At 49.8% G+C, this 14,594-nt stretch overlaps 1 protein-coding gene across 1 annotated transcript in view; it reads right to left on the bottom strand.

The window, feature by feature from the left end:
* The window catches only part of Abcc4 (ATP binding cassette subfamily C member 4), a 197,369-nt gene that overhangs the window by 27,515 nt on the left and 155,260 nt on the right, over nucleotides 1-14,594 (bottom strand). The window contains exon 26 of the mRNA XM_005079412.4: nucleotides 7,434-7,589. Coding sequence (XP_005079469.1) covers nucleotides 7,434-7,589 — 156 coding nt within the window. The remainder of the gene's footprint in view (nucleotides 1-7,433; nucleotides 7,590-14,594) is intronic.

Raw genomic sequence — 14,594 nt, 5'->3', positions numbered from 1 at the left:
CATGCTCTCCCGACCTCCCCACAAGGCCCCAACACCATGGCTGATATGACACTAGGGGCCCAACTGAGCGGCTCTGGGACGAGTATGAGGTACTACATGGTCAGGAGTCGGCTCTGAGCAGTGAGAGATAGCCTGTCTGTATTAAAGACAAGTCATTCCCCTCATCCGGGACTGCTGATATTACCTCAACATTTCCCCCGTCAGGTTCCTCTCAGACAGTAAAATCTGATCCGATACGTCAGGTCTGGACTTGGGCACAGATCCCCTGGACTCACACCACCCCGTCCTGAGCACTAATGTATGAACTGACAACCTTGTTCACGATGAAATAAATGTCTGTAATTAGCCTTGATAGAATGGCGGTTCGGTGGATCTAGAGGACAGCCATGGCAATGCACAGTTCTGGTCCAACGCCCCATCTCAGGATCAGGTCTCCCCCCACCCCCAGCCTATCCACACCTTCTCCCTTAGGAAACTCCTTCATAGGGGACACCCCAGGACGCTGTGAGACCCCTCACGGCAGACTGGAGTCATCAAGCTCCAGGACATGAACACCGGCTCTACATCGTGTTCTAAACGCCAGCCTCAGCAGAGGAGGCCCTTGGGACGCTTGGCAGACTACTGTCCACTAAAATAAGCATCTCCATTAAATCTACACTGTTGATTTAAAGGGAGTACTGGGCGATCACTCATGCTTATTTACCAACGTGAAAAAAAATAATTAAGTAAATAGAAGAACAACTTTCTTAGTTATGACACCACGGATGCGGATTTCAAAAGTAAAATTTCATCAAGACTTGTTGAACAGGGTAAATGATTTAATAAAACATTAACGGGTTGGAGCCACATATTCTTTAAAACCAGCAGGCAATTTTGCTCACAATGGCTGTTTTTACTAGGCCAACATGTGTCATGCACGGTGTTCCCTTCCTTTATCCACTTGCCAAATAAAAGGCCCTAATATTATCCTCAAAAGGTAATAAAAGCACTCACCATAGACACACACTGAGGGAGGCAATAAGGGTCAAGTTAATTATCATTTCCGATAGGTACTATTATTTAAAGCGCCCACCTCCACGCAATGAAGTTCACAAACTAGGTTCATAAATAAGGGCTGTAAAAATGTTCGCAGGCAGAAGATTTCACATGGGGGAATTAATGGGAGGAACAGACAACCTAATTTATTAGCTTCGGCGTATTTTTCTCTGACGAGACAGGTTTTAGTATGAGCTTCATCTTAACCACAGTTAGCTAGCACGGTAAAGTTAGGAAAAGGAATGCATGTGTCTAATACAGCAATCCGACCAGAAGACTAGCATCAGATCTGTCTTTCTTCACCATCAAGTCCAAAGTTTTATTCCTTTGCGCCACATTCAGCAGTAAAACACTGGGCTGCTACTAACACAGCAGGTATTTGGGCGTGTCACCCCGAAGTGGCCCGTCTAAGGGAAAGCCTCTGGGGTAGTAAGCTGATAGTCTTCAGCCCTGAAAACTAGAGATTCTTGAACGCACCGGACTGGACGGCAAGCCAGGCCTCCATTGTGTTAAGGAGAAACTCAACCCTTTTACACTTCACACACTTGAGCCAACCAGGGACCAAGACAAAAACTTAAGAAAAGAAAAGAAAATGAACAGCCTAAAGATCAACACTCTCTCCAATCTTTTTCTGGGGCACAAACTAGGAAACATCCCTCTCCTACAACAGGAGGTAAACTGCTGTTTTGACGTCGTCTTCCCGGCTCCCTTCTTATTCTCCAGATCCTTACTGATGAAGCATCTTTCCCTGTCTCAACCTCAACAGTGGGGTCATCTGGAGTCGCTCAATCTCAGGTTCTTCTTTCAATCCTGTAGCCTCCGGATGAACCGATCATCGCGCATTTTCAGAAGAAAAGAACATTGTTCGCCCACAAAGGAAGAAGAATTTAAGTCCTGTAAAGTCATCTTTAAATACAAAAAGGTCACCAGCTCCAGGGAGCAGTGCCATCATGAGTTTTAATGAAGGCTTCAGTGTGCAGGAACAAAGGAAGTGCATTAGGCTGGGGGCCAATTGTATTTCTTTACTAGTAACAGCAAACCTTCCTTTTTTTTTCTCTTACACACACACACACACACACACACACACACACACACACACACACACACATACACGAAACCAGAAAGGGACCTTAAAGAGACACACAGCAGCACTGGCTAACCTTTTAAACTCATTAAAAGATCAGGGGAGTAAAAAAACAAAATACAGCGGGCTGTTTAAAAAGCACCTGGCTTTTTTGTTTTGGTACAAACAAAAGGAATCTGTTTGATCACGGTAAAGATTGTAGCTGCTAGCACACATCAACACCTAGGTGCTGTGGGAAATTTGCTGAGAATTGCTCTTCGGTTGAAAACATTTCCTTGGTGCCAAAAAGACAGGGCTCTCTCTGATTGTAAAGAAATTCCATCCAGGAAAAAAACAAAAATTGAAATCCGTGTTTACAGATGCTCTCTGAGAAGCTCCCCCGGCCCCGAAGCTGGGCTCCTCTTGGGGCTGTCTTCTGCAAAGTGGTGGTGGTGGTGGGGTACTCAGGAAGTACAGGTGTCTGCCATTTGTTCTGCTGGAGGAGGTGACACAGTTGCTCAGGCCACCTTCTTGGCACCATCTTGGTTCACGATTCCTCAAAGGCCAAGTATTTGTTCCTTAAACGGGCTTCAGGATCTGTCACTGCTCCTGGGAACCCACTTGGTCCTTAACTCCTATTTCTGAATTGTCCCTGGGAGGCTCAAGAAGGAGGGGACCTTCACCAGCAACCAAGGCAGGAACTTAGAGGAGAGAAGGAAACTGCTGCTCCCAGAAGATGCTGGCCCGGGGGCTGTCTGGACCTGCAACTGGGAAGCATAACTCCCCTTCCCTTCTGCTTCATTTGCAACACAATCAGCTGAGGTCCCTGCTCATGTAGGGAAGCGGGACACTTGACACAGGTCACCCTGATGACAGGCTTTCTCTGTCTCCACTGAGACCCTGCACATGGATGAGTCTCACCTTGGTACCCCATGACACCCAATGAATTCTGCTTTCCACAATGATTTTCTTTTTGTGATGCGTGTCACCTGAATTTTCCTGGCAAACCATCTTCGCAAACCAGCCTTTTCAGAGCTGCCTGGCGGTGCCAAGATCCTTGGGAGAAGATGCCTGCTGGCCTGACTTGACTTCTGAATTTATTTTCATTGGCTATAGTTTTGGGAGCCCGTTCTAGGTAGGGTGGAGAGAAAGACTATGGCTATAATACCTGACGAGATTGTCAGCTGGTTTTAAACATTCAAGAAAAAGAACCGAGAGCCGGCCAGCGCTGAGCTCTGACGCTTCTACCAGGTAAGCTCATGACGAGGCACGAAGTTCCTCTAGCCTCGGTTTCTTTCCTTGCCCTTCTTGCCTTTTAGGGCTGCTGTGACAAAGGTTCCCCTTTCCCAGGGTGTTAACAGGCAGCGGGCACACAGGCCGGGCAGCGGGCATTTCAAAGGGCAGATGTGACCGGTGGTTCATGAAATCAATTCTGCGGGCTCGTGACCATCATTTTGTCTTTTATATGAACTAGACTAGAATAAACAGAAAATACCTCGGCGCACGGTGGAGTAATAGTGCATCATGAGATGTTTGTTTCTGAGCACGCGGGTGTGTGCCGGCCACTCACGTGACCCACGCACGAGGCATCGGGAGACAGTTTGGAGCTCATCCCACTGGCCGGCCACAGAACAGGGTTTAAAGCAGGCAGAGCGAGCATCAGGAGACGGGGAGTGTCTCCAAAGTCCCTCTCAAACCTGGTTCTGCAGCTTCCGTGCCTTTATTCCCAGCTCTGACGCATAAGGGTGACAACAGAATTTTTGGGAGGGTCGAGAGGTTAGGAAGATGGCAAACACGAGGGACCAGGTCTCCTCATGTAACCTGTCCTGGCTGCAGCAGACATTTAGAACAGCCAGCTGAGTAGTCCTGGGGGCTGGAGAGCTGCGAAGAATTGTGGGCGGGCGGGGCAGGGAGCAGACACAGAGGGGCTTCCGTCGGCTGGCCAGCATTAAAGGACACAGACCAGCCGTTGGGAAGAGCTTTATTATTGTGAGGAACACACCCGATTTGTCAGGATTCCACCACAAGCTCCCCGCGCCCTGTGTGCATGCAGACAATTTTATAGGTCTCTGAGTAATATCTGTGAGTGCTGGGGATTTGATGATTTTCTTTTAATGAGCCAAGTCTTTCTAGAATGTGCTATATACCTAAAGGCCAGCATAATCCTTAATGATGGTTACTCTTTACTGAACATTCTTAGGGACCATGCATCGATCGGGTCACCTCCATTTCCTGATCCTTCATGAAGAAGCTGTGAGGTAACTACCAGACCCCGGTTTAAGGACAGGAGCTAAGCCTCCGAAGTTAGGTAAGGTGCCTGCATCGAAGCCCACTCATCCCTGCAGTCAGAGAGGGATGGAAACACGGGACGGGTTGACATTACGCTCACACCCTGAAACAGGCTATTCTGGGCCTTTCATACACTGCACGGTTTCTCTAAATCGTTTCTTCTATCAACCAACTTGCATCTGGGAGGCAGGCGTAGGAGGGTTCCACGCTCACAATGCTCGGCGGCCACCGTGTACAAGGACACAAAGCTTAGGGAGCTCTGTTTTGTGAACGCGTTCCCGGGAGCAGATCCACAGAGCCTCGGCACACAAAAGGAGGGTGGGGACTCATGGAACAGAACCAAGGCCGGTGATGTCAAGGTGTATTCAGTCTTTGCTCAGATGTGCTTCCAAAACATCCCCAGCAGTGCCAAGAATCGTCTCACGCTGATTCCTTATTTAGAGCTCCCCCATGTACACACGCACGGAAGCACTTCTTACTAAGGAGCACGAGAAGCAGCACGGAGCACGCCTCTGGATCCTTTCATCAAGTGTACGGGAGGGCTTACGGACACGCCTGCGATCAGGCAAAGAAATCTTCACAGATAGCGATTGGGATCTGAACTCAGCTGTAACCACATTTCTAGTACTCAGAGGAGCCTATGGGATGGGGGATTTCTTCCATTTGTTTTCTTTCTTAAGAGGGCTGTTGTTTGATCTCTCGAAAGAACTTGTCAGAATATATACACAAGATGAAATCTACCTCTTAGCCACACAGCTATTGTTACCACTGTGTTTACTTACCCACGGGCACACACGCACACGTGCTTACGGAGGTGAGAAACTACCTTTCGGAGTCGGTTTCCTCCTCCCACCATGGGGGTAAACCGAGTTGAACTTAGGCCGTCAGGCTTCGAGGCGTGTGTCTTCACTCACTGAGTCGTCTCTCCGGCTCCTCCACTCCTCATTATTTCAAAGCTCCTGTGTCAATCTTATGCTCTTTTGTAGTGGTCACCACCAGTCACAGGGCTTCATTTTTCTTAGAAGCTTAACCCCCATGTCCGCCAGACAAAGCTACTTCCCATCCCTGCCTTCCCCAGTCCCTGCCGGACGCCTTTCTGCTCTGTGTCTCTGTGAATCTGACCACTCCTCACACGAGCAGAACCATCCACTGCTATTCTGTGGCTGGCCGGTCTGCGATCACATCACGCTTTCAGAGTTCACCCATGTCGCAGCACGCATCTGAATTTCCTCCCTTCTGGATGCTGAGTTACCTTCCCACTGTTTGTACAAACTGCTCTGTCTTTAGCTACTCGTCTGTTGATGGGCGCGTGGGAGGTTCTACCTCCTGGCTACTATGAATGCCACTGCTACAAACACAAACGAACAAGTGTCTCTGCCGTGCCCTGCTTTTGATCATTTCATATATACATGTGTGTGTGAGTGCGTGTGCACACACGTGAGCACACACACATACACACACACGCATTTGATCATTTCATATATACATATGTGTGTGCGTGCGTGTGCACATGCACGAGCACACACGTGAGCACACACACGTATACACACATACAGACACACGCAATTGATCATTTCATGTATACATATGTGTGTTCGTGTGTGCATGCCTGAGCACACACGTGTACACACACGTGTACACACACACACACATGATTGCTGGATAACATGGCAGCCCCATCATCAGGCTCGTGAGCTGTCTCCATGCTGTGTCCTGCAGCGGCTGTGTCATTTTACAGTCCCGCCAGCAAAACACAGAGTTCTAATTCCTCCACAACCTGTCTGTTATTTCACGGGACGGGGCAGGAAAGTGACAGCTACAGGATGCCACAGGCCCGGAGCCCACGTGTTCCTTCTCCCAGAGCGTGAGGCTCTCTGTCCTTCATAATAAACACGTAATGACCCAGCATGGGCACAGGCTCGGGGAGCGGGGCTGCTTGGCCCGTGTCTTCTATGTAGCTCTCACATCAGGAATGGGTGTGCACATGTGTGGGGTGTGGGGTCCCCGGCTCCCCGTGAAGGTTACGGAGTGAGGAAACATGCCAAACGGAAACCCCGAGCAGCAGGCCTGGAGCTGAACGCATGCACGTGTCAGCGCTGAGGGCAGGATGAAGGCTTCAGGCATCCGCAGCTGCAGGCTGCAGGCCTGTGGGGTCAGGCCCCGTGCTGCCTGGGGCTGTCTACCCAGAACACAGTAATTACTCAATAAAGACTAAAAGCTGAACTACACTAAAAGCTTCTCGTGCGTGTGCAATCCAGTCTCTGGACCCTGACTAAGAGACTTTTGCTGTAAAATAGCAAAACAGAACACGCGATCAACCGGGAGGACAAGGCTACCGAAACCTCCATCACCATGGCGGCCAGGTGCTGGGCCTGTGTGAGGCTCAGCCTGCACTGAGGTGGTTAGTCTTTAGCATTGTTTCCAGAGGGGACACCATAGCCACCCTAGCAGTAGTACAAAGAGATGCAAACTTTTCCAAGTCTCCCCCAGGACTCTGCTCCCTTCCCGGTTAAAGTCGAGCTTCTTAGCAAGTGTACGCAGAGTTTATACGCTCTGTAACTCTCACAGTCTGTGTCCACCCCACGGAAGACCCTACATGGAGATGATCATCCCCAAAGGGGAAACGGCAGGCTCACTGCCTACAGCAAAAGTCCCTCATATCTTGACTCTAAATATTATGTAATTATCGACGAATAAAAGTGTAACACTTGGGGAAGCTGAAGCCAGAATGAAACTAGGTAAATAGTACCGAATCTTCCCCTATTCTTCCTGCCCCTCCCTCTCTCTCTCTCTCTCTCTCTCTCTCTCTCTCTCTCTCTCTCTCTCTCTCTCTCTCTCTCTGTTTCCCCCCCACACATGTGCATACACACAGGAGGTATTTATGGAAACAGCTGTTGAAAATATCTGCTAAACTATGCCCCAATGGTTATTGGTTAAAGGGTCAATCCTTCCATCCAATTAAAAATCAAGCAACAAAATTAAAGGCAATTAAACTCCAGTTACCCCCCCATAAAAGAAACATGTGTGGACGCTCTAACTTGCATACCTGAGGTATGATTGACATTTTCTTCCTTAAATCATGGAGTCCAATTTCAGTTGTCAAGATCTTGTCGATCCAGATTTTCCCCTCAGGCTCTGACAATCTGAAGAGGGCCGAGATGAGGGAACTCTTTCCAGCCCCTGTTCGCCCCACAATTCCAACCTGTAAAGACAGCCAGAGGAGGGATTAAATTAACCACATGTAGCCGACCTAGGTGGGCATGCTCATTTTTGAAGGTGAGCTATGAGACTTCCTATTGTGTGTTGACTGAAAGCCGCCCAGCCTCAGGTCTGCTGACCCTGTGAGGGAGGGCAGCTCTTCATGACGGGTGCTGACTTGAACCCTGGGATGTCCTTTCTGGATCTCCATAGCAGCTTCCAAGCTGTGGCAACCCAAAATGTCAAGTCTTGGGGAAAGCGGCCATGGGTAAGACCCACTGGGAACAGAAGAGTCATAGGACTGCTAGGGATTAACCAGTAGCATCCTTGGTCCGTGATGAGAAGGGTATTTTTTTTTCTCCTGAACATCACATCCGCAGAACCTTGAGAGCCGCTCGGATAATTCTGTGGAGGTGCTGACAGCCCCTTCCAGAAGGGTTATACACAGAGAAGCATCATTTCAACCAGTGTCCTGCCGTTTACAGTGAGTTCATCTTTGCTAGAGAAATTAAATCGCTCGTTATTAGCCATCTGGTTATGCTGTGGCTCGAGAGGAAACACCTTCAAATCTGCAGATGCACGTCCTCTCTCCACATCGTTAAAGACAGCAGCAACCAGGAGCCCAAGCACGCATAATGCGATCAACAACGGCGGCTCCACAGATAGCCTTCGCTATTCACTCTGGGCCTTTCATCCCAGCAGTTCAAAAGGCATTTTCCAGACCAATTAATACCTACAATTGCCCCTTGGGAAAGATGAGTGTGAAGAATCATTCCTCTATTAAAGTCAGAGCAGAGAGAAACGAAGCGCTCTGACAATAACATCAAAGGAAGGTGGATGCTGGTCAGGGAGAAAACCACTGTAAAACCTGGCCTCTGAGGGGCGTATGTCTAAACCCATGAGCAGAAAACCAGCCTTGTCTCCTCCAGCGAGCTTGCTCAACCTGTGAGAGAGTCCAAAGACATGACATTGCCAAAAATACGCAGCCAATGAACGCATGGATGTGCTATCATGTGTAAACTAATTCAGTAAATTAAAAAAAAATTAAAACCTCACCATTTAAACAGGGAGGGGACCAAACTCAACCACCTATTAGTTACACGCTGGGGGGGGTGGTGATTTACACGTTATATCATTTGGATGCTTTCAAAGACAATCAGCGAAGAATGACAGACGTGACTGTAAGGAAGGTGTTTTCATCATGGAAGTTTTTGAAGTCTCTGCAGGTGTCATCCACCATATGGGCAGCACTAACTTAGGACCTGCAGAGAGCTGGATTTTGTACACAGATGTGTCTCTGCGTACACGTACGTTTCACTCATCTCTGGATATTCGCTTTACAAACTTCCATGTCGGGAGACAGGTAAACCCATGTTTGTGACATGTGGAAAAAGGATCCATTGGTGAAAACCCAAGCCACGTTAGACTCCAGGGGAATGGTTGGATGTGCCCACGAGAGACAGGGGACGCTGAGAGCAGCCCGAAGACAGAATATCCAGTGCTCCGCTCAACACGGCTGCGGCTTTGGACTTCCCCCTCATCTCTAGCTTCTTCCCCATCAAGAGACCAGGCTCTCATCGCCTATCTTCTGTCCAGCTTCCTCCCAGGAAGCCTGACATCAACTTCCAAAGATCCTTTAATTCCCACCACCGCCTGCTGAACGCAAGGCCACCTTACAAACAAATACAACAAATTCATCTCCACTACAAACCAGTGCGATCTGGAAGGTTCATAACGCTGACCCTAGTACCGCACTCTGACGGAACGACACTTCATTCGTGGATGTGTGTGTGTGTGTGTGTGTGGTGTGTGCGTACATGTGCATTTGTGTGGTGTGTTCCAAAGACATAGACTCATTTCAACCATGCCATGTCGCTTACTATTTCGCCTAAACATTTAAGGCACAGTGTGATCTACTACACGCGATTATTTACTTAATGAATCTTTTGCTTGTGGATGTTTCAGCTGTTGACAAAATATTCTGCTGCTATAAACGGCATCGTGTCAGATACCTCGGAGGCTACACCCTTGCAAACAACCTTAATTACTTCCCTAAAATAAAACCTGAGGCTTGGAACTACAGAGCAACAGGTATAAGCACTTCAAAAGAAGATGCGGAGTGCCTGCAGAAGCAGAACTCAAATACCGCAGCTCCTGGTGTGTAACAGAGGCTGTTGCTGCGGGATGGCGGGATTGCACGTGAAAACAGAGGTCACCACGAGACAGACGCAGAAACACCTGTGAAGGTGCGCTCAGGGAGAGTCAAAGTATCACGATGGACAGAGCTTAAAAGTAAAGAAACACTCCAGGCGCACGCCTTTAGTCCTCCTTGCACCCGGGAGGCAGAGGCAGGCGGATCTCTGTGAGTTCAAGGCCAGCCTGGTCTACAGAGTGAGTTCCAAGGCTATACAGAGAAACCCTGTCTCAAAAAACCAAAATCAGAAACAAAAGTAAACATACACACACACACACACACACACACACACACACACACACACACACACACACACGACCTAGGACTCCACTTAAGACTCTCATGTGCTGTCCCAGAAGAGGGTGAGGTAACCCATGGTGTCAACGGGGTGTAAAAGAAAGTTTCATAGAAATCAAGGGCTCACTGAGACGCTAGGTCTGGACCAGAGTGTCTGTATCCCTACCAAGTTCAGGGATATGATGCTTCAGGCTCAGCTGGGGAAAAGGCAGGGGCGGGGGAAGTGGGAGCCCCGCCCAGCAGAGAGATGAGGCCTCTCCGAGAAAACATTCCACGAAAGGGGAGAAAAGGTAGGAAGCTAATACTTTCACGCATTATAGTGTGGGAACACCAGACCTTGAGCAGAGACCCACTTCCCCTTCTGCCTGGGAGTAGGCAGCTGTAAGACAATGTTTACTAAAAACAATACAATGCCTGGGGGCATTAAGTTCCTGGAAAAGGCCTGCCCGAGAAACCACCCTGACCTCGACCTTGTCCAAAGACTAACCACCTCTTCTGCCACGCCGAGATCAGTTTCTGGGGTCAGAGCAGAACCAGCCAGGGGAGAAGAGAGAGCAGAAGCTTCTCTGGTGGGAGCCTTTCTTAGGAAGTTTTCTTGAACCTTTTTGGGGCCTGCTTAAAGTTTTCTTTACATCGTTGAACAAGTCTCTGTGTTGTCAATCCCCGACACCCTCCGCATGTTCTCGGACACAGGCCGCGCAGCAGACGCGACATTATAGCAAGGTCTAGCATGCATCTGTAAAAATGAATTATCACAGTAATGGCTTTGAGCAAGAAAAAAAAGATAACAAACCCAAATCTATCTACTTCTAGAACTGGAAAATGCTTTTGAATGGCCCAGTACTCTCTCGGATGATCAAATCAACCACAAAAATCACCTAAATGAAAAATGCAGCCAGCGTTTAGCCGCTAACCCGGAGACCCGGTGTACTACTGATCACATTTATGTCCTTTCAGAAATGAGGAACCTGGTTAGTAGCGAGTACAGTTTCTTCTTCACCGTAACTTCCAGGGAGCTCAGAGGAAGTCACGGAAAGGGAACAAAGCCCGTTTCTGCTGTGTTGGCACATTCCTATGTCTGAGCCTGAGTCCAACACGGAGAGTCGTGGCTGCAAAAGTGGGTCTGGGAGGAGACAGAAGGAGGGGGGACCCCATGCTGCAGCTAGCTAGATGTGAGCAACGACAGATGCACACTAGCTAAGACAATGCACAACCTGGGCTGGGGTGGGCAAGACCCAAGTCAAAGACCGAGTTACCTCAGACAAACTCAGCCTCCAAACTCAATTTCCTCTCCAACCGTTCGGCATCTCAGGTAATCCTACGATCTGGGGTAGGCTTAGGCTCTCAGGACGCAAATGTGGGACTATATACAACCATCTTCTAACTTGTTCAACAGAGCTCTTTATAACTCATCTTTTGTGGCTCCCAGGGAAACTGAAGACATGCGCAATTTAAGAGAACCGCGCTTGCGACGTCAGATCTGATAAGTGCACTCCGTCTGCAAGCAAGCACGCATCCTACACGGCTGGAAAAAAGGACGCCTGCCGTCGGAGAGGCTCGGCTTTCATCAGAGCTGCAGCTCACGCTTTTCCCACACAGTCAGCCACCCCGTCTTCGGACCTACAAGGAAGCTGGGGGAAATAATTAGGATCGGGCTTTTGCCAAGTGGCTTGCTAAAGGTGCTCGTTGCATACCCGTTGGGCACCAAGTTGTACATTTATTCTTTCATGTCACAAGGGTATCACTCATTAAATCACAGCTGTGATGAGGCCATTAAGCGTGTTGGTGGTATGGAGAGTTTAAAAGGAGCAGCTTGCAAAGTATTTAACACTCCAGGGGCCGGGTTATAGCGCAGTGGCAGAACAACATTTGCCTGTCACATGTAAATCCCCGGATTCGACCCACAGAAGCATAAAAATAAAGTGAGTGGGGAGGGAGCAGTTTCGCACACGTGCGCTTAGGAAAGGGGCTATTGACAGGGTTCTCTTACAGAGTGTTTTCTTACAGGCTTCCCCCTGCCTGCCTCAGTATCTGGCATGGGCCCCGCCCCCAGAATGACATTTACTGGGAACAGGGAAGAGTATGGACTGTTCCCTAACCTCCAGAAGCCCGAGGACCCTGAGATATAGATCAAGAACTGAAAATCATGCCATAACACATGCGCACATACATGCATGCACGCACGCACCCACAGACACACACATGCACACACACAGGCACCCATGGAAAGATACACACGCACAGGCATCCACGCACACAGGCACACACACATGCACGCAGACATGCACAGACACCCACACACACACATACAGACACACACACACACATGCACGCATGCACGCAGACACACACACACACACAGGCATTCACGCACACAGGCACACACACAACACAGACACCCATACACACTCATGTACACAGGCACACACGGAAAGACAAACCTGTGGCAAAATACTCAAGTGCAGCTGTCTTAGTTACTTTTCCAAAAACACCTTGGCAGAAACAGAGAGAAAGGGTCTGCCCGCCACGAGCTGACCACACTGCCTCCACAGTCACGAAACAGAGAGTGACGACGACTTATCAAGCGCCATTTCTCCTTCCAACACAGCCCGTGATCCCAGCGCAGGGAATGGCGCCACCCACAGTGGATCAGTCTCCTTACCCAAATACACTAAGACCCCACCCCCACCCCCAAGGCATGCCTAGAGGCCTGTCTCTCAGGTGACTATAAATCTTATCACATCGACACCTAGATTAACTATCACTCTTAGCTATTTTATACACTTTCAAAATCGAGGGGAAAATAACATAAAATTCCCCATCACAACTATTTTAAGCACCCAGGCCAGTGGCGTTAACTATATTTACACTGGTTTGCAACCTCCGTTGTTATCCATATCCAGGGCTCTTTTCAGTGTGCAAGACGAGAACCCCTGTACCCATCACGGCACTCCTCACTCCCTGCTCCCCTCTGTCCCAGGATCTGGAAACCACCACCCTCCTTTAGGGTTCTGTGAGCTGGACACGTCCGGGTGGCATAGAGGGTTCACACAGTAGTAAGCTCCTGTGGCTTCTTTCGCTCAATGTAATGCCTGCCCTCAGGGTACGTCCATAAGTCCGCATTACAGAATGCATTGGCATTCCCCCCTTCCCTGTTAAGACCGAATGCCACCTGCAGCGTGTAATCCACCACACTTCCCCTACCCACTCGACGGACACGCAGGGTGCTCCCAGCTTTCAGTCACCGTGAATGATTCTGCACTGAACACAGTGCAACTAAGACGCTCTCCTAGGGCTTCTAGAAGAGACTTTGACGGAGGCAGAGACAGTTTGCATGAACGAAAAGAGTATGTGAGTCATCCTCAGGAGAGCTCAGTGGAAGAGTTAGAGACCCGTGGGGTTACAGACTTCAGCCGTGGGGAGGCTCTGAAATAGGAGAGCATTAGAAGGGACAGCGGTTACAAAAAAGCAAGCGTAACGTGGGTCCTCAAGGAAAAGGGACAGACTCTGCAGGCCCACAGCACCGAAGGCACTGTTAACGCTTCTACGTCCCCACGCAGTGAGAGCATTGAGCAAGCTGCATGACCCTTGACCTGGCCCACCTGCCAAGGGCAACGGAGGCAGGCACTTCGTAGGATCCCGAACTTATCTTTCGTCTGCAGGGGTGGGAGAGGGAGAGCCGTAAGGCCTCGGTGGTTTGTTATCAACTGTGCGTGGGCGCATCTGGGGTCGCTAAACAAGACGCGAGCGAGCCTCAGCCCGCAGCAGGACCGGACAGCAGGTGGGCAGTCCAGGACACGCTGTGTGGGTGGGTGGAGCCAGGGCGTGTGGGGGTGGAGCCAAGGCTCAGCGCTTGTGGGCATGTGGGTGAAGCGCCTCTTATTGCCTGGCTTGCCATGGTCTGGTCTGTCCAAGAGTCAGCTCTGGTCCTGGCCCAGGGCACCAGACCATGAGCTCTAGAGCCACTGAAATAGGTGAGCTTGCCGGAAGATCAGTCCGTGCCCCACCCCCCGCCCCCGCCCCCGCCCCCGTCCCGCCCCGCCAGGCCTCAGGTTCTGGATCTCTTTCATCTACTCCACCGGAGTCTCTGGACCTTATCCTGTCTTCAGCCTGGGCTCAGGCCACCAAGCTCTGGTTGGGCTTCCACGGTGGCGGAGAACTGGCCTTCCAGTTCTACCAGAATACGTCTGGGCCTGGCTAGCAACACAACCGAAGCAGCTTGCCCAGACAGGAGGCAACAAATCCCTTCTGCCCTTCAGGAAGGAAGTCAGCTGTGGGAGGAAAAACAGAAGCAGGGTGCCCAGTCTGCCGACACCGAGGTCGTCTACAAGGGACAGCCGAGTTGCAAAGGGACAATCGGCTAAGCAGAAACACATCCAGGTCTCCAGTAAATTTATCACCTTCTGGTGGGCCATGATCATAGCTGGCCTGGGCCTCAAGCAGCCCACGGGCTTGGGGTTGGACAACCGTGGAGGAAAGCAAAAAAAGACCATGGAAAGAGACTAGGGCGCCCCGTAA

This window comes from Mesocricetus auratus, unplaced genomic scaffold, assembly GCF_017639785.1.
Source record: "Mesocricetus auratus isolate SY011 unplaced genomic scaffold, BCM_Maur_2.0 Super-Scaffold_2245, whole genome shotgun sequence".
Taxonomy (NCBI): domain Eukaryota; kingdom Metazoa; phylum Chordata; class Mammalia; order Rodentia; family Cricetidae; genus Mesocricetus; species Mesocricetus auratus.
Note: the sequence above shows the minus strand (reverse complement) of the source record. Positions and strands in the feature narration are given on the sequence as shown.